The sequence below is a fragment of the Mobula hypostoma genome, chromosome 30, assembly GCF_963921235.1.
Source record: "Mobula hypostoma chromosome 30, sMobHyp1.1, whole genome shotgun sequence".
NCBI classification, from domain to species: domain Eukaryota; kingdom Metazoa; phylum Chordata; class Chondrichthyes; order Myliobatiformes; family Myliobatidae; genus Mobula; species Mobula hypostoma.
The window spans coordinates 14476486-14496140 of NC_086126.1; the positions used below are offsets into that span (position 1 = coordinate 14476486).

The window sequence follows — 19655 nt, forward strand, 5'->3', positions numbered from 1 at the left end:
AGGGGAGAGGGATTGAGATGTACAAGGTGGTAGGTGATAGGTGAAAGTGGGAGGGGAGAGGGATTGAGATGTACAAGGTGGTAGGTGATAGGTGAAAGTGGGAGGGGAGAGGAATTGAGATGTACAAGGTGGTAGGTGATAGGTGAAAGTGGGAGGGGAGAGGGATTGAGATGTACAAGGTGGTAGGTGATAGGTGAAAGTGGGAGGGGAGAGGGATTGAGATGTACAAGGTGGTAGGTGATAGGTGAAAGTGGGAGGGGAGAGGGATTGAGATGTACAAGGTGGTAGGTGATAGGTGAAAGTGGGAGGGGAGAGGGATTGAGATGTACAAGGTGGTAGGTGATAGGTGAAAGTGGGAGGGGAGAGGGATTGAGATGTACAAGGTGGTAGGTGATAGGTGAAAGCGGGAGGGGGAGAGGGAGACAGATGTACAAGGTGGTAGGTGATAGGTGAAAGTGGGAGGGGAGAGGGATTGAGATGTACAAGGTGGTAGGTGATAGGTGAAAGCGGGAGGGGGAGAGGGAGACAGATGTACAAGGTGGTAGGTGATAGGTGAAAGCGGGAGGAGTGGAGGGATTGAGATGTACAAGGTGGTAGGTGATAGGTGAAAGCGGGAGGGGGAGAGGGAGACAGATGTACAAGGTGGTAGGTGATAGGTGAAAGCGGGAGGGGTGGAGGGATTGAGATGTACAAGGTGGTAGGTGATAGGTGAAAGCGGGAGGGGGAGAGGGAGACAGATGTACAAGGTGGTAGGTGATAGGTGAAAGCGGGAGGGGTGGAGGGATTGAGATGTACAAGGTGGTAGGTGATAGGTGAAAGCGGGAAGGGGAGAGATGTACAAGGTGGTAGGTGATAGGTGAAAGCGGGAGGGGAGAGGGATTGAGATGTACAAGGTGGTAGGTGATAGGTGAAAGTGGGAGGGGGAAGGATGAAGTAAAACTCTGGGAGGTTGATTGGTGAAAGAGATACAGGGCTGGAGAAGGGAGGATCTGACAGGAGAGGACAGAAGACCAGGGATGAAAGGGAAGGGAGGAGGAGCACCAGAGGGAGGTGATGGGCAGGTAAGGAGATAGATGAGAGTGGGAAACAGGAATGGGGAATGCTGAAGGAGAATGTTCTTCTCCCCAGTCCGGATGAAGGGCCTCGGCCCAAAACGTCGACTGTTGGCCCCTTCCCACAGATGCTGCCTGGCCTGTTGAGTTCCCCCAGCAGGATTTCCAGCATCTGCAGATTTTCTCTTGTTTTTTTTCACTGTTCCTTATATTTTTGTAGTTTACCTGTCTTGTATTCTACAGACATTTTGTGTTGGCACGCTACTGCTGCCGCAAAACAAGAATTTTCATGTGATTCTGATACAACATTCACAAGAAAAAGATAAATAAAATGTGAATTTAAAAGGTTATACAAGAACAAACATGATTAGAGCAAAAAAAAGTTCATTGTTGTGAAAAGTGGTCACAGTGTTCAAAGTTTATTTATTCTTGAAGTATTTATACTTTATACCTTATTGTCGCCAACCAATTGGTACTAGAACGTACAATCATAACAGCGATATTTGATTCTGTGCTTCCCACTCCCTGGATTACAAATATTAAATATTATAAATATTAAACATAGTTAAAATGAGTAAATATTAAAAATTTAAATTATAAATCATAAATAGAAAAATTGGAAGTAAGGTAGTGCAAAAAAACCGAGGGGCAGGTCTGGATATTTGGAGGGTACGGCCCAGATCCAGGTTGGGATCCGTTCAGCAGTCTTATCACAGCTGGAAAGAAGCTGTCGCCAAATCTGGCCATACGAGTCTTCAAGCTCCTGAGCCTTCTCCTGGAGGGAAGAGGGACGAAAATTGTGTTGGCTGGGTGGGTCGTGTCCTTGATTATCCTGGCAGCACTGCTCCGACAGCGTGCGGTGTAAAGTGAGTCCAAGGACGGGAGATTGGTTTGTGTGATGCGCTGCGCCGTGTTCACGATCTTCTGCAGCTTCTTCCGGTCTTGGACAGGACAACTTCCATACTGTATACTTTATACAGCTTGAGATTTGTCTGCTTACGGACAGCCACGAAACAAACAACCTGAAAGAACGCATTTTTTAAAAAGTAGACTGTCAATGTGCAGGGAGAAAAAATTAATCGTGCAAACAATAAAAGAAAAAAATAGCCCTGGATCTGGGGTTGAGAGGGGGAACAGCTTTAAGTTCCTCAGCATCCACATCACCGAGGACCTCACGTGGTCTGTACACACCAACTGTGTGGTGAAAAAAGCACAACAGAGCCTCTTTCACCTCAGATGGTTGAGGAAGTTTGGTATGGGCCCCCCCAAATCCTAAGAACTTTCTACAGGGGCACAATTGAGAGCATCCTGACCGGCTGCATCACTGCCTGGTATGGGAACTGTACCCCCCTCAATCGCAGGACTTTGCAGAGAGTGGTGCGGACAGCCCAGCCCATCTGTAGATGTGAACTTCCCATGATTCAGGACATTTACAGAGACAGGTGTGTAAAAAGGGCCCGAAGGATCATTGGGGACCCGAGTCACCCCAACCACAAACTGTTCCAGCTGCTACCATCCGGGAAACGGTACCGCAGCATAAAAGCCAGGACCAACAGGCTCCGGGACAGCTTCTTCCACCAGGACATCAGACTGATGAACTCACACTGATGTTATATTGACTGTCTGTTGCACATACTATTTATAACAAATTACTATAATTTATAATATAACTGCCCCTCAGCCACAAACGTCACACAACAGTCAATAGCGTTTTGCCCCCAACCGTGACCAGCAAATACGAGACCGTTGAACAGTTCTACGCCAACCTTAGCTCTGTTCAGTGCTCAGTCCCTGCCAACGACAAACTAATCCTGCTCGGTGACTTCAATGCCCGAGCAGGCTGCGATCACCGTCGCTGGGAAGGGGTTTTAGGCAAACATGGTATTGGCAATATGAACAGCAACGGCCTCTTGCTCCTTAGCAAATGTGCAGAATGTGACTTCCTCATCACAAACACAGTGTTCAGGCTGGAGAACAAGTACAAGACAACCTGGATGCACCCAAGATCCAAACATTGGCGCATGATCGACTACATTATAGTACGTCGCCGAGACATCCGGGATGTTCTCATCACCAGAGCCACGCGAGGAGCGGAGTGCTGGACGGACCACAGGCTTGTCCGCACCACATTGAAGCTACGAATTGCTCCCCACCATCCCAAGTGCCCTAAGTTCATCAGAACAGCTTTTAACACCGCCAGACTCCAAGAGCCGCTGTATCTTCACAAGTTCCAGACCACCCTTAATGAGAAGCTGTCTGCCAACACACCACCAACTGGGTGGCAGTGTGAAATGTGAGGAGGATGTTGAGATAATGCAGGATGACTTGGACAGGCTGGGTGAGTGGGCAGATGCATGGCAGATGCAGTTTAATGTGGATAAACGTGAATTTATCCACTTTGGTGGTAAGAACAGGAAGGCAGATTACTATTTGAATGGTGTCAAGTTAAGAAAAGGGGAAGTACAACGAGATCTAGGTGTCCTTGTTCATCAGTCACTGAAAATAAGCATACAGGTACAGCAGGCAGTGAAGAAAGCTAATGGCATGTTGGCCTTCATAACAAGGGGAGTTGAGTATAGGAGCAAAGAGGTCCCTCTGCAGTTGTACAGGGCCCTGGTGAGACCACACCAGGAGTATTGTGTGCAGTTTTGGTCTCCAAATTGGAGGAAGGACATTCTTGCTATTGAGGGAGTGCAGTGTAGGTTCACGAGGTTAATTCCCGGGATGGCGGGACTGTCATATGTTGAAAGATTGGAGCCACTGAGCTTGTATACACTGGAATTTAGAAGGAAGAGAGGGGATCTGATTGAAACATATAAGATTATTAAGGGATTGGACATGCTAGAGGCAGGAAACATGTTCCCGATGTTGGGGGAGTCCAGAACCAGAGGCCACAGTTTAAGAATAAGGGGTAGACCATCTAGAACGGAGTTGAGGAAAAACTTTTTCACACAGAGGGTTGTGGTTCTGTGGAATGCTCTGCCTCAGAAGGCAATGGAGGCCAATTCTCTGGATGCTTTCAAGAAAGAGTTAGATAGAGCTTTTAATGATAGCGGAGTCGAGGGATATGGGGAGAAGACAGGAACGGGATACTGATTGTGGATGATCACAGTGAATGGTGGTGCTGGCTCGAAGGGCCGAATGGCCTACTCCTGCACCTATTGTCTATTGTCTATTGGTGGGCCAACCCAGAAGTGGGATCAGTTTAGAGAGATGGTAACGGAGACAACGAAATCAGTCCTCGGCCCCAAGGACTGGAACCACCAAGATTGGTTCGACAAGAACGACAGTGTCATCAAAGATCTCCTGGCCAGGAAGAACAAAGCATTCATGGAGTGGCAAAACGACCCAAGCTCCATTCCCAAAAAAGAGCGGTTCAAGTCCCTTCAGGCCCATGCCCAACGGGGAATTCGCAAGATGCGCGACCTGTGGTGGGATAGGAAAGCAGTAGAGGTGCAATGCTTCGCCGACATCGACAACTCGAAGCTGCTCTTCAGCTCCATCAAGATGATCTTCAGCACCTCAAGATCTGGCTCATCTCCACTGTTGTCTGCTGATGGAACCACACTGCTAAAGGACAAGGAGAGCATCCGACACAGATGGAAAGAGCATTTCAGCCAGCTCCTGAACTGCCCTTCGTCGGTCGACCAGTCTGCTCTGGACCAAATCCCCCAACAGCCTATTCACGAGGAACTAGATGATCCTCCCTCGATAGATGAAGTCAAGAAGGCTATCATGCAGATGAGCAATGGCAAGGATGGAATACCTGCTGAACTGTACAAGGCACTCAGCAAGGAATCACTTGAGGCTTTCCACAGCAGCCTGGGAAGAAGAAGAGATGCCCCCTGACCTCAGAGATGCAGCGATAATCGCCCTCTACAAAAATAAAGGTTCAAGGACCGACTGTGGGAACTACAGAGGCATCTCACTACTTAGATTATGAAGACACGTAGTCCTCTTTTATTGTCATTTAGTAATGCATGCATTAAGAAATGATACATTATTTCCTCCGGTGTGATATCACAAAACAAAGGACAGACCAAGACTGAAAAAATGTTTCCATTGCCAGAAAAATCCTCGCCCACATCATCCTCAATAGACTGATTCCAACAGTGTCAGAAGAGAACCTTCCCGAGTCGCAATGGGGCTTTCGTCCCGAACGCAGCGCTGTCGACATGATCTTCGCAGTGAGACAGATACAGGAGAAGAGCCTGGAACAGAGCATGACATTAGACTCTGTCTTCATTGATCTGACGAAGGCGTTTGACACGGTCAACAGAAACGCACTGTGGATCATCCTTAGAAAGCTTGGCTTCACTGCACTCATCTGCCTGCTCCATGATGGCATGACAGGAGAAGTGTTTCAGATGGTTCCCCATCTGAGACTTTCAACATCTCAAATGGCGTGAAGCAAGGGTGCGTTCTATCACCACTGCTCTTCAATCTCTTCTTCACCCACGTGCTGAAGCACACTGTTAAGGACCTAGACCTGGGTATCTACAGAAGATATCGCCTAGACGGATCGACGTTTGACCTGAGACACCTTGCTGCAAAGACCAAAATGATGAGGAAGCTCATCACGGAAGCCCTGTTTGCTGATGTCTGTGCCCTCGTGGCCCACCAGGAGAACCACCTGCAGACGATTGTCCACAAGTTCTCCACGGCCTAAAAGCTGTTCGGTCTGACAATCAGCCTCGGTAAGACAGAGGTTCTCCTACAACCTGCACCAGACAGTCACCCTCCTCAGCCATGCATCACCATCGACGGCACTGTCCCGAAGAATGTGGAGAGCTTCAAGTATCTAGGGAGCACCATCTCCAGTGACGGATCCCTTGACAAAGAGATCATAGCAAGGATCCAGAAAGCCAGCCAGGCACTCGGGGAAACTCCATGTCAAAGTTCTGGAGCACAAGGACATTCAGCTTTCAAACAGGCTCAAGGTGTACAAGGCTGTGGTCGTCACCTCTCTCCTGTACGGCTGTGAAACCTGGACCCTGTACCACAGGCACATCAAACAGCTGGAGCAGTTTCACATGCGCTCTCTGCGGTCGATCATGAGGATTCGATGGCAGGACCGAATCACCAACCAGGAAGTCCTTGACAGAGCCAACAGCACAAGCACTGAGGCAAGGATCCTCCAGGCCCAGCTACGCTGGACTGGCCACGTAATCTGTATGGGTGAAACAAGAATCCCCAGGCAGCTGCTCTACGGTGAGCTTCAGTATGGCAGTCACAATCAGGGCAGCCCCGAAAAAAGATTCAGAGAGAATCTGAAATCGTACATCAAATAGGCAGACCTCCAGCCTTGTGCTTAAATCCTCCAAGCCTCGGGACGCGCCTGACTCTCGGACCGGGGCGCTGAAGTACCGGGCTGAATCCGTGTGGGATTTTCCGTTCGGGGGCATTGGTGTTGCCGAACCAGGCGGAGATGCTTTCACTCCTCGGAGGCGAGTCTGAGAGTTTCAGCTTATCTCTACCTCGGCCGAGGGGTGGAGGGGTGGCGGGTGGAGGCGGGAACTCCCCCAGGACATCTCAGGGTCGAAGTCAAGTTCACCTGTCGGATGCAACGAGCCCACAGGTGCAAAGTTCGCCGGCCTGCAGCAGCGCGGCGGGCACGTAGCATCGGAGACGCCGCGTTCACAGGGGAGACGGGTTAAGTCTGGTCTCTGTGCGCCCTCGCCGAGGAGTGCGTGGGTTCTCCCCGGGTCCTCGGGCTCCTTTGGCAGTCCAGAGATGCTGCAGCTCTACAAACCGGTGGGTAGACCGCACGTGGGGTCAGAGTCGTAGAGGAGTACAACACAGAGACAGGCCCTTCGGCCCGTCTAGTCCGTGCTGAAACCACTTAAACTGCCCGCTCCCATCGGCCTGCACCGGGACCATCGCCCTCCAGACCCCTACCATCCATATACCTATCCAAACTTCTCTTAAGCATTGAAATCGAGCTTGTGTGGCAGCTCGTTCCACATTCTCACCACCCCTCTGAGTGAAGAAGTTTCCCCTCATGTTCCCCTTAAACTTCTCCCCTTTCACCCTTGACCCATGACCTCTGCTTGTAGTCCCACCCAACCTCAGTGGAAAAAAGCCTGCTTGCATTTACCCTATCTATACCCCTCATAATTTTGTACACCTCTATCAAATCTCCTCTCAATCTTCTACGTTCCAAGGAATAAACCCCTAACCTATTCAATCTTTCCATATAACTCAGGTCCTCTAGACCCAGCAACATCCTTGTAAATTTTCTCTGTACTCTTTCAACCTTATTTACATCTTTCCTGTAGGTAGGTGACCAAAACTGCACACAGTACTCCAAATTAGGCCTCACCAACGTCTGATACAACCTCAACGTAACATCCCATCTCCTGTACTCGATACTTTGATTTATGGAGGGCAATGTGCCAAAAGCCTTCTTTACGACCCTATCTACCTGTGACGCCACTTTCAATGAATTGTTGTGTTCAGTTCTGGTCGATTCATTCTGGGAAGGGTGTGGAAGCTTTAGAGAGGGTGCGGAGGAGACTCACCTGGATTAGAGAGCATGTCTTAAGGGGAGAGGTTGAGTGAGCTGGGACATTCCTGTTTGGCGGGAAGGAGGGCGAGAGGTGACTTGACGGAGATATAAAATGAGGGGCACAGATGGAGGTTCGTCACAACATGATGGGCCGAAGGGCCTGTAATGCACCGTGACGTTCTATGTCCTGTGTTCTGACCGAACGGTTGAAGGGAAGTCGCTGTTCCTGAACCTGGTGGCGTGGGGCATCAGGCCTCCGGGAGTCCAACACTCCCTGCAGCTTCGTGCGTTCCTGCGCCTTCGAACTGCCCGCACCAGACGGCGATGCAGCCAGCCTGGGGGTGGGGGGGGCGGAGAACAACGCTTGAATCACCATGGTAGAGGGGCTACGGCGTGCTGGGAAATGAGAGTAATGTGGGTGGCTAGCACGGCACGACGGGCTGAAGGGTCTGACATTGTGGGTATTGGTTATTGTGGTCACGTAGACTGAGGGGCAGGGAAAAGCCTGTCAGAAACACTGTTCACACAGGTCAGAGAGTTGTACATTGTGCATCGAGGCGGGACCAGGTGAAGCAGGGACAATGCAGAATGAAGAGTAACAGCGACGAGAGAGTGTGGTGCGGGTAAACGATAGAAGGGAAGATCACAACGAGGTGGATCCTGAGGCCAAGAGTCTATCTTATTGTACGAGAGATCCATTCATGAGTCTGATCACCACAGGCTGGACGCCGTCCTCGAGACTGGTGGGACGCGCATTTGGACTTTCCTATCTTCCTCCCGATGGGAGGGGGAATAGCGAGAACGTCCGGGGTCGGGAGGGGTTGTAATTCTCAGAATGTCCAACATGGGGGTCTTGTAATTCTGAGAATGTCCAGGGAGGGGGGGTATGTGTTTATGAGAATGTCTGGGGTCTGGGGGTCTGTGATTATGAGAATGTCTGGGGTGGGGGTGACAGTGATTATCAGAATGTCTGGGGTGGGGGGGGTCTGTGATTATCAGACTGTCTGGGGTGGGGGGGTCTGTGATTATTAGAATATCTAGGGTGGGGCATGTCTTTGATTATCAGATTTTCTGGGGTGGGGAAGGTCTGTAATTATCAGAAAATCTGGGGTGGGGGGTCTGTGATTATCAGAATGTCTGGGGTGGGTGGGTCTGTGATTATTGGAATGTCTGGGATGCTGGGTGTCTGTGTCATGGTCCGGTCTGTGAAATCCGCATTCTGGTTCACGGTCCGGTCCATGTTCCTTATTCCAGGTTTTCCGATTTCCCCCAGTTTCTGTTGAGGCAGCTGATTCTCGTTTGGGCTGGTTTCATAAATAGCTTCGGGATTCAGCCTCTGTCTACTGGATTGTCCTGTCCGTATCCCCTCTCTGTACCCCTTCCCTTCACCTTCCTCCCGGAGCCTCGCCTCACCTCGCCTGTAACCCTCACCTGCACTGCTGTCAAGTTCATTTGCTGGAGCAAGATAAGGAAATGCCTATCATTGTTTTGAGCTGTCTCTGTGTCCACGCCTTCGCTAGGTAGGTCTGGCCGTTTGCTGCTACCTGGTGTTGAGATCTGTCTTTGTTCCCTCGCCTTTGCTGGTAGGTCTGGCCATTTGCCGCTACCTAGTGTTGGAAACCGTCTGTGTCCATGCCTTCACTAGGTAGGTCCAGCCATTTGCCGCTACCTAGTGTTGAGAACCGTCTCATCGTATTCTGCATTCTGTGTAATGAGTCCCGGCCCTATGTCCTGTACCCAAGGAGGGGTCCCGGCTCTGTGTTCCATGTTCCTGTCTCTCCCTCAACCAAGTCAAGGCTTCGGGATCTCGTCCAATCCTAGCCACGATCCAAGAACCTTGTCCTGTCCAAGCCATGACTTTGCGTTCTCGTCTTGTCCATGTTTCTTGCCCAGCCTAGGAGTACCTTGCCCAGCCCGGTGCTGGGGTTTCCTTGTCCTGTCCAGGAGTCTCACATCCAGTCCTGTCCTATAGCCATGTCATGTCCTTGCCTGGTTCTGGAGTCCGAGTCTGAGTCAAGTCCCAGGTTTTGGGTCCTTGCCCAGTCTCTGGCTCGAAGTCCATGCCCAAGCCTTGAAGTACCCTAGCCTCGAAGAACCCAAGCCTCGTCATGCCTTCACCTAGTTCCGGGGTCGGAACCCAAGTCAAGACCCAGGTTCTGGGTCCTTGTCCAGTCTCTGGCTTGGAGTCCAAGCCCAGGCTCCTAGTTCCCAGTTCCATTGTCCTGGTTGTGCTATCCTAGTCAAGTCCTAGCCCAGGCCCTGAATCCTTGTCTTGTCAAGGGCCTGTGTCATGTCCAGCTTCATTATTTCCCCTCTCCCCTTGCTTCCATGTCATGCCTAGTCCTGTTCCTAGTGCTTCTCTGTCTTGCATTAGAGTCCACCTCACTAGCCCCCCCCCCACTATGACAGTCTGTGATTATCAGAATATCTGGGGTGGGGGTCTCTGGTTATCAGAATATACGGGGTGGGGGGGTCTGTGATTAACAGAATGTCTGGGATGGGCTGGTCTTGTGATTATGAGAATCTCTGGGGTGGGGGTGGTCTGTGATTAGCAGAATATACGGGGTGGAGGGTTTGTGATTATCAGATTGTCTGGGTGGGAGGAGCTCTGATTATGAGAATGTCTGGGATTGGGGGTGTCTGTGATTATCAGACTGTCTAGGGTGGGTCTGTTTGTGATTATTGGAATAAATGGGATGGGGGGGTTCTGTGATTGTCAGAATGTCAGAGGTGGTGTGTTCTGTAATAATCAGAATGTCTCTGGTGGGGAGTCTGTGATTATCAGAATGTCTGCGGTGGGGGTCTGTAATTATGAGAATGTCTGGGGTGCGGGCGTCTGATATTATCAGAATGTTTGGGGTTTGGGTCTCTGATTAGCAGAATGTCTGGGGTGGTGTGTTCTGTGATAGTCAGGATGTCTTGGGTGGGGGGGTCTGTGATTATCAGAATATCTGGCATGGGGAGGTTCTGTTTTTATCAGAATATCTGCGGTGGGGGTCTGTAATTATGAGAATGTTTTGGGTGGGGGTCTGTGATTATCAGAATGTCTGAGGTGGGGGTTTGTGATTCTGAGACTGTCTGGGATGGGTTGTCTGTGATTATCAGAATGTCTGGGATGGGGGAGTCTGTGATTATGAGAATTTCTGGGATGGGGGTGTCTGTGACTATCACAATGTCTGGGATGGGGTGTCTGTGATTATCAGAATGTCTGGGATGGGGGAGTCTGTGATTATGAGAATTTCTGGGATGGGGGTGTCTGTGACTATCACAATGTCTGGGATGGGGTGTCTGTGATTATCAGAATGTCTGGGGTGCGGGTGTCTGGGACTATCAGAATGTCTGGGGTGAGTAGGTCTGTGATTATCAGACTGTCTGGAGTGCGGGGGTCTGTATTTATCAGAATGTCTGGGTTAGGGGGTCTGTGATTATCTGAATGTCAGAAGTGGGTGCTTTGTGATTATCAGAATATTTCGAGTGGGCAGGGTCTGTGATTATGTAAAGTCTGGGATGGGGTATCTGTGATTATCAGAACCTCAGGATTGCGAGCGTCTGTCATTATGAGAACGTCTGGGGTGGGAGGGTCTGTGATTATCAGGATGTCTGGGGTGGGGAGAGGTCCGTCATAATGAGAATTCTGGGGTGGAGGTGTCTGTGATTATGGGAATGTCTGGGGTGGGGAAGTCTGTGATTGTCAGACTGTCTGGGGTGGGAGGGGGTTGTGATTATCAGAATGTCTGGGGTGGGGGGGGGTGTCTGTCATTATCAAATTGTCCAGGATGGGGCCGTCTGTGAATATCAGATTGTCTGGGTTGAGTGTTTATGATATTCAGAATATACGGGGTGGGGGGGTCTGTGATTACCAGAATGACTCGAGTGGGTGGGTTCTGTGATTATGAAAATGTCTGGGTTAGGGGGTCTGTGATTATCAGAATGTCTGGGGTGTGGGGTCTGTGATTATCACAATGTCTGGGTTAGGAGGTCTGTGATTTTCAGAATGTCTGGGGTGGGGTGGGTCTGTGATTAGATTAGATTCAATTTTATTTTCATTGTGCCGAGTACAGATATAAAGCCAATGAAATGCAAAGAATAGTGTTATTTACAAAATAACTGCGAATAAAAAGTAAGAGCTACAGCACACAAATATAAAAGTACTGAGACAGTACAATATGGGTGCGATACTGCTTAGCGCTGTGATGAGAGGTTCAGCAGGGTCACAGCCTCAGGGAAGAAGCTCTTCCTGTGCCTGCTGGTGCGGGAGCAGAGGCTCCTGTAGTACCTACCGGATGGGAGGAGAGTAAAAAGTCCATGGTTAGGGTGAGATGCATCCTTGATAATGCTTTTCACTCTGCCCAGGCAGTGTTTATGGTAGATGTTCTCAATGGTGGGCTATTAGGTGCCGATAATCCGCTGGTCAGTTTTCACCACATGCTGGGGTGCTTTGCAATCTGATACGGGACAATTGCCATACCACACTGAGATGCAGTTGGTGAGTATGCTCTCAATGGTACAGTGGTAAAAGTCTGTCAGTATCCTGGGACAGAGGTGAGCTTTCTTCATGCTCCGCAGGAAATAAAGGCACTATTGCGTCTTTTTGATCAGGATGGAGGAGTTCAGGGACCAGGTGAGATCCTCGTAAATGTGGACACCAAGGAATTTGAAGCTTGATACACGCTCCACTGCAGCTCCATTGATGTAGATGGGGACGTGAGTGTGACTCCTGGCATACCTGAAGTCCACAATGATCTCCTTGGTCTTCTGGGTGTTAAGGGCCAGGTTGTTGTCGGCACACCACGCAGCCAGGTGCTGGACCTCGTCCCTGTAGGCCGTCTCGTCATCCCCACTGATCAGGCCAACCACCGTGGTGTCGTTGGCGAACTTGATTATGGAGTTAGAACCATGTGCAGGAACACAGTCATAGAAGAGAGCTCGGCACACAGCCTTGAGGCACGCCGGTGTTCAGGGTGAGAGTGGAGGAGGAGAGGTTGTCTAACTTAACTGATTGGGGTCTGTTAGTCAGAAAGTCCAAGGTCCAATTGCAGAGGGATGACCTGATACCGAGCTGGCGAAGTTTGGCGATCAGCTTGGAGGAGATCTCAGTACTGAATGCTGAACTAAAGTCAATGAACAGCATTCTGATGTAAGAGTTGTGGCTGTCCAGGTGGGCCAGGGCAGAGTGAAGTGCTGTGGAGATGGTGTCCTCTGTTGACCTGTTGGTGCGATAGGCAAATTGATGGGGATCCAGGGTAGTGGGCAGACAGGATTTCAGGTGTGATAGAACCAGTCTCTCAAAGCACTTTGCAGTGATGGGGGTGAGTGCAACTGGGCGGAAGTCATTCAGGCCCGTGGCAGTGGAATGTTTCAGCACTGGCGCGATGGTGGCGATCTTGAAGCTTGTGGGGACAACTGCCTGGGCCAGGGACAGATTAAAAATTATCAGAATGTCTGTGGTGGGGGTGTCTGTGATTATGAGAATGTTTGGGGTGGGATGTCTGTGATTATGAGAATGTTTGGGGTGGGGTGTCTGTGATTATGAGAATGTTTGGGGTGGGGTGTCTGTGATTATGAGAATGTCTGTGGTGGGGGTGTCTGTGATTATGAGAATGTCTGTGGTGGGGGTGTCTGTGATTATGAGAATGTTTGGGGTGGGATGTCTGTGATTATGAGAATGTTTGGGGTGGGATGTCTGTGATTATGAGAATGTTTGGGGTGGGGTGTCTGTGATTATGAGAATGTTTGGGGTGGGGTGTCTGTGATTATGAGAATGTCTGTGGTGGGGGTGTCTGTGATTATGAGAATGTTTGGGGTGGGGTGTCTGTGATTATGAGAATGTTTGGGGTGGGGGGTCTGTGATTATGAGAATGTTTGGGGTGGGATGTCTGTGATTATGAGAATGCCCGGGGTGGGGTCGGGGGGAATCTGTGATTATGCCGGCTGCTTCTCCAAGGCAGTGGAAGGGATGGACCCATCGTCTGGTTCTGTGACCCTGAGGTTAGCGGTTCAATTACCACTCCACAGTGAGGTCCTGCAAATGAGAGCAGACTCCCCCTCGGGGCAGTTTTTGGAATGAGCATCTTGGCAATCTTGTACAGAACTGGTTTGCCATTGTGTTCTTCTGGGCAGTGTCTTTACAAGATGGGCGACCCCCGCAGCCATTATCAATACTCTGCAGAGACTGTCTGCCCGGTCAGATAACCAGGACTTGTAATCTGCACCGGCTGCTCATACGACCATCCACCACCTGATCCCACGGCTTAATGTGACACCAGGTGCTACACCTTGTCCAAGGGTGACCTGCAGAATAGCAGAGAGAGGCAGCCCCTCTCACCTGATATCAACTATTCCCCCCCCCCACCTTCTCACCTCATCCCCCCCTCCCCCACCTTCCCCCTCACCTGGTCTCCCTCACCTGGTCTCACCTCATCCCTCCTCTCTCCCACCCACCCACCTTCCCCCTCACCTGGTCTCACCTATCACCTCCCAGTGTTTCACTTCATCCCCCCTCTCCCCCACCCACCCACCTTCCCCGTCACCTGGTCTCACCCATCACCTCCCAGTGTCTCACTTCATCCCCCCTCTCCCCCACCCACGCACCCACCTTCCCCCTCACCTGGTCTCACCTATCACCTCCCAGTGTTTCACTTCATCCCCCCTCTCCCCCACCCACCCACCTTCCCCCTCACCTGGTCTCACCCATCACCTCCCACCTTCTCACCTCATTCCCCCCTCCCACACCCACCCACCTTCCCCCTCACCTGGTCTCACCTGTCACCTGCCAGCTTGTACTCCTTCCCCCCCGCCCCATTCCTCCTTATTCTGATTTTTTCCCCATTTCCTTTCCAGTCCTGATGAAGGGTCCTGTCCCGAAACGTCGACTGTTTATTCCCCTCCATAGACGCCTCCCGACCTGCTGAGATCCCCCAGCACTTTGTGTGTGTGTGTGTGTGTCTGTGTGTGTGTGTCTGTGTGAGTGTGTGTGTGTGTGTGTCTGTGTGTGTGTGTGTGTGTCTGTGTGAGTGTGTGTGTGTGTGTGTCTGTGTGTGAGTGTGTGTGTGTGTGTGTGTGTGTGTGTGTGTGTGTGTGTGTGTGTGTGTGTGTGTCTGTGTGTGTGAGTGTGTGTGTGTGTCTGTGTGTGTGTGTGTGTGTGTGTGTGTGTGTCTGTGTGTGTGAGTGTGTGTCTGTGTGTGTGTATGGGTCTGTGTGTGAGTGTGAGTGTGAGTGTGTGTGTGTGTATGTGTCTGTGTGTGTGTGCGCGCGTGTGTGTGTGTCTCTGTGTGTGTGCGTGTGTCTGTGTGCGTGTGTGTGTCTGTGTCTGTGTGTGAGTGTGTGTGGCTGTGTGTGTGTGTGAGTGTGTGTGTGTGTGTGTGTGAGTGTGTGTGAGTGTGTGTGTGTGTGAGTGTGTGTCTGTGTGTGTGTTTGTGTGTGTGAGTGTGTGTGTGTGTGTGTGTGTGTGTGTGTGTGTCTGTGTATGCGTGTGTGTGTGAGTGTGTGTGTGTCTGTGTGTGTGAGTGTGTGTCTGTCTGTGTGTGAGTGTGTGTGTCTGTGTGTGTGAGTGTGTGTCTGTGTGTGTGTGGGTCTGTGTGTGAGTGTGAGTGTGAGTGTGTGTGTGTGTGTGTGTGTGTGTGTGTGTTACTCTGGCTTTCCTGTACCTGCAGAAACTCTTGTGCTTCAGAGGGGTTAGGTGGTCTGAACGTACCCCCAGCACTGTGATTCATTTTCTAAAACAGGGCTGAGGCTATTCGGACCACTGTGAGCCCAGCAGTCACCAGGCAGCACGGAAATTCAAACACTTTCCTGATTGTGGGATCTTGCAGTTGTCATCAAAGCTTCCGGTCTCAGAGCGACCTTCCGGTCCGCTCGATCTTCTACGTTCCAAGGAATAAAGCCCTAACCCGTTCAATCTTTCCTTATAACTCAGGTCTTCCATACCCGGCAACATCCTTGTAAAATTTCTCTGTACTCTTTCAACCTTGTTTACATCTTTCCTGTAGGTAGGCAACCAAAACCGCACACAATACTCCAAATTAGGCCTCACCAACGTCTTATACAACTTCAACATAACATCCCATCTCCTGTACTCAATACTTTGATTTATGAAGGCCAATATGCCAAAAGCTTTCTCCACAACCCTATCTACCTGTGACACCACTTTCAATGAATCATGGACCTGTATTCCCAGATCCCTCTGTTCTACCTCACTCCTCAGTGCCCGACCATTCACTGTGTAAGACCTACTCTGGTTGGTCCTACCAAAGTGCAAAACCTCACACTTGTCTACGTTAAATTCCATCTCCAGCCCATTTTTCCAGCTGGTCCAGATCCCACTTCAAGCCATGATGGCCTTCCTCACTGTCCACCACACTCCCAATCTTGGTGTCATCTGCAAATTTGCTGATCCAGTCAACCACATCATCATCCAGATTGTTGACCGAGATGACAAACAACAATGGACCCCGCACCGATCCCTGCAGCACATCACTAGTCACAGGCCTCCGGTCAGAGAGGCAAACCTCGACTACCACATAAAAGTTGCTGCCTGGCCTGCTGCGTTCACCAGCGACTTTTATGTGTGTTGCTTGAAATTCCAGCATCTGCAGATTTCCTCGTGTTTGCATCTACAACCACACCCTGGCTTCTCCCACAAAGCCGATGTCTAATCCGATTTACTACCTCATCTTGAAGGCTGAGCGACTGAACCTTCTTGGCCCGTCATGCGGGACCTTGTCAAAGGCCTTGCTGAAGTCCATGTGGACAACGACATTCACTGCCTTCCCTTCATCCACTTTCCTGGTAACTTCCTCGAAAGACTCTAAGACTGGTTAGACATGACCTACCACACTCAAAGCCATGCTGACTATCCCTAATCAGTCCCTGCCTATCCAAATGCTCCAGTCCCAGAGAATACCTTCCAATACCTTTCCCACTACTGAGGTCAGACTCACCGGCCTAGAACTTCCCTGGTGAATGTTTGGAGCCTTTCCTAACATTGGCTGCCCTCCAATCCTCCAGCGCCTCATCTGTCGCTGAGGATGCTTTAAATATCTCTGCCAGGGCTGCTGGCGATGTCAGCACTTGCCCCCCGGGGGATGTACCTACTCCGATCGCCTCAGTGCGGCAGGCACCTCCTCCTCTGTAATCGGCGCAGGGTCCACGAAGTTGATGCCGCTTTGCCTCGCTTCTATAGACTCCGTGGCCGTCTCCCGAGTAAATACAGATGCAAAAAAAATCATTTAAGATCTCCCGCCCCCCCCCCACTCTTAAAGGCTCTGACCTTCGAGAGGACCGATTTTGTCCCTCTCAATCCCTTTCGCTCCTAACATACCTGTAGGAATCCTTCAAGATTCGCTGTCACCTGTTCTGCTGGGGCCTTCTTTAAGCTCCCCTGGTTTTCCGATGAGAGTGCCGGGGGTCGGGGGGGGGGAGAATAAAACGGGGCCGGTGTAAATAGGTACAGACTCGGCGGGCCGAAATGCCTGTTCCTTTTGCCCACACACACACACACACAAAGTTCTCCCGTTCAATGGCGCCGACCTTCTCTCCCCCACCCCTCCCGGCTTCTATTTGTGGGATCTTGCTGTGCGCACCCTGGCGGCCGTCCCCCGACTTCGCCGGGTGAGCTGACCCCTCCGGAGGGAAGGGAAGGCGGTCAAAACTCCTCTCGGGGGCCGGGAGGCTCGAACTTTCGCCGCCCGGGCCCCTGGCTGTGGGATCAGCGCCGACCTCCCCCACCCCCCCCCCCGGGCCTGGGCGGTCGCAGCCTCCGAATGCGCATATTTTGCCGAGTGTGTAATCTGAAATTTCCCGGAAGAGAGCCGCCAGCCGCCAAAAAAAAACGGGGAACATCTCATAAACGATCGAGTCCAGAGAGAGAGAGAGAGAGAGAATTAAATAAACACAATTGAGAAAGCAATAGGATTTAAAACGAAGTAAGGTATCAAAATGTAACAAGACTATCATCTGATCAAACTCCTGAGTTGGGTGACTCGGCCCGGAGCTGTGTGTGTCCCAGCGAAAGACGGACAGGAACAGGGGGTTTGGGGCGTTCCGCGGGGGCCAAGCCTGCACCGTGCCCCGTGTTTGTACGTGAGTGCGAGAAAGAGAGATCTGGGGGATTTCTTTTTTCTTTGTGGGGAGGGGGTGGAATTTGTAACTAAAACAGCCACGGGGCGGGGTGATCTGTAACAGGAGCCGATCGTCGAATCTGCAACATTGTATCGGGGACGACCGGCCAATCTGCAACATTGTCTCCGAAATAGATCGTGGGCAATTTGCGACATTGTATCTAAAATTGGCGGTGGCAGTGAAGTGGGGCGGAGGGTTTGCAATATTCTGAGAGTGACTGAGGGGAGGTGAGAGGGGGGTGCGGAGGGAGAGAGAGAGGCGAATCTGCAACATCGTATCTCGGATTTGCAACCTTGTAAATCTGTAACCAACGCGAAATTTACAAGACGGCGCCTGAAATTGCTAAGGAGGACTCCAGATCTGCCGGCCTGCGTTTGACGAAGAGGGGGAGTGAAATTTACAAAGACGGCGCCTGAAATTGACAAGGAGTCCAGCGCTGCCGGCCTGAAATCGATGAAAAGGGGGTGAAATTTTTACAAGCTGAAATTGACAAGCAGTCCAGCGCTGCCGGCCTGAAATCGATGAAAAGGGGGTGAAATTTTTACAAGCTGAAATTGACAAGCCCTCTGTCCGCCCAGCTCGCTCGCCCTCCTTTGACACATTTCTGAAGGATCCCGCCTGCTTTGCATTACATTTGCTACTAAACGACTGAGATTTTTTTAAAAAACCATCGTGGATATTCCGCGCTGAGGCGTCTCGCCTGGATTAGGGGGGAGAAGCAGTCACAGTCACGCACGCGAAAATTAATTTTTCAAAAGAATTCCAGGAGCAATGGACGAGAGCGTCGAGGAGGAGCAGACTGTTGTGAAACACGAACTCAAAAACGGTGAGTCGCGGAATTTGGATTTTCGCCTTTAAGTGTAGTAGGTCCCCGTGTTGGCGTCTTTTTTTCCCGGTGTGTGGGGATCCCCCGGCGATAACATCGCTGCTCTTCACGATTTTGAGTGAGTGAGTGTGTGTGTGTGAATTTGAACGGGCCGATCCGATCACGGACGGGAGCACCCACCCGGTTTCTCCCCTCGTCCTTCCGGGGTGACGGGGGTGGAGGTGGGGGGTTGTGCTGACCGACCGCTCTGATTGGGCCACCGACGGGGGGCATAAGGTCTGGTTCACCCCCTCTGGTCGCCCTCAGCCAATCAGGGTCGCCGCATCGTTACAGCTGTGTGTGTGCGTGTGTGTGTGTGAGATGTGATATGTCTGTGTGTGTCTGTCTGTGAGATGTGTGTGTCTATGTGTGAGGTGTGTGTGTGTGAGAGATGTGAGTGTGTATGCATGTGATGTGATATGTGTGTGATGTGAGTGTGTGTGAGTGTGTGTGTGTGTCTGTGTGAGATGTGAGTGTGTATGTATGTGATGTGATATGTCTGTGTGTGTCTGTGTGTTATGTGTGTGTGAGAGATGTGAGTGTGTATGCATGTGATGTGATATGTGTGTGATGTGAGTGTGTGTGTATGAGATGTGTGAGATGTGAGTGTGTATGTGTGTGATGTGGTATGTCTGTGTCTGTGAGATGTGAGTGTCTATGTGTGAGATGTGAGTGTGTGTCCGTGTGTGATGTGTATGATGTGAGTGTGTGTGAAATGTATGTGTGTCTGTGTGTGAGATGTGAGTGTATGTGTGTGATGTGAGTGTGTGTCTGTGTGTGTGTGAGATGTGAGTGTGTGTCTGTGTGTGTTTGCATGAGTGTGTGGTTGTGTGTGTGTGAGATGTGAGAGTGTGTGTGAGCGTGTGTGTGTGTGTGTGTGTGTGTGAGTAAGTGTATGTGTCTGTCAGTAAGTGTGTGTGTGTGTGTGTGTGTGTGTGTGAGTGAGTGTATGTGTGTGTGTGAGTGTGTGTATGTGTGTGTGTGAGTAAGTGTATGTGTGTGTCAGTAAGTGTGTGTGTGTGTCAGTAAGTGTGTGTGTGTGTGAGATGTGAGAGTGTGTGTGTGTGTGTGTGAGTAAGTGTATGTGTGTGTCAGTAAGTGTGTGTGTGTG

The 19655-nt window shown here is 50.7% G+C and overlaps 2 protein-coding genes across 3 annotated transcripts in view; one reads left to right on the top strand and one right to left on the bottom strand.

The window, feature by feature from the left end:
- Nucleotides 1–1465: 1465 nt before the first annotated feature.
- LOC134339756 (uncharacterized) lies at nt 1466–17952 on the bottom strand. Its single transcript, XM_063036521.1, has 2 exons — nt 16880–17952; nt 1466–2074 (listed from the first exon to the last, which is right to left on the bottom strand). The coding sequence occupies exon 1, from the start codon at nt 17950–17952 to the stop codon at nt 16930–16932; it is 1023 nt and encodes a 340-aa protein (XP_062892591.1). The 3' UTR covers nt 1466–2074; nt 16880–16929.
- Nucleotides 17726–19655, top strand: part of LOC134339755 (ribosomal protein S6 kinase alpha-5-like) — a 48122-nt gene continuing 46192 nt past the window's right edge. The window contains exon 1 of one of the 2 annotated variants that reach the window (XM_063036520.1): nt 17726–18505. In XM_063036520.1, coding sequence (XP_062892590.1) covers nt 18451–18505 — 55 coding nt within the window. In that variant the 5' untranslated portion in view covers nt 17726–18450. The remainder of the gene's footprint in view (nt 18506–19655) is intronic. The other variant, XM_063036519.1, reaches the window with a different exon arrangement.

Coding starts and splice junctions, on each gene's coding strand:
- LOC134339756 (XM_063036521.1), bottom strand. CDS start 17,952: ATGTTGCAGATTCGCCTCTCTCTCTCCCTCCGCACCCCCCTCTCACCT.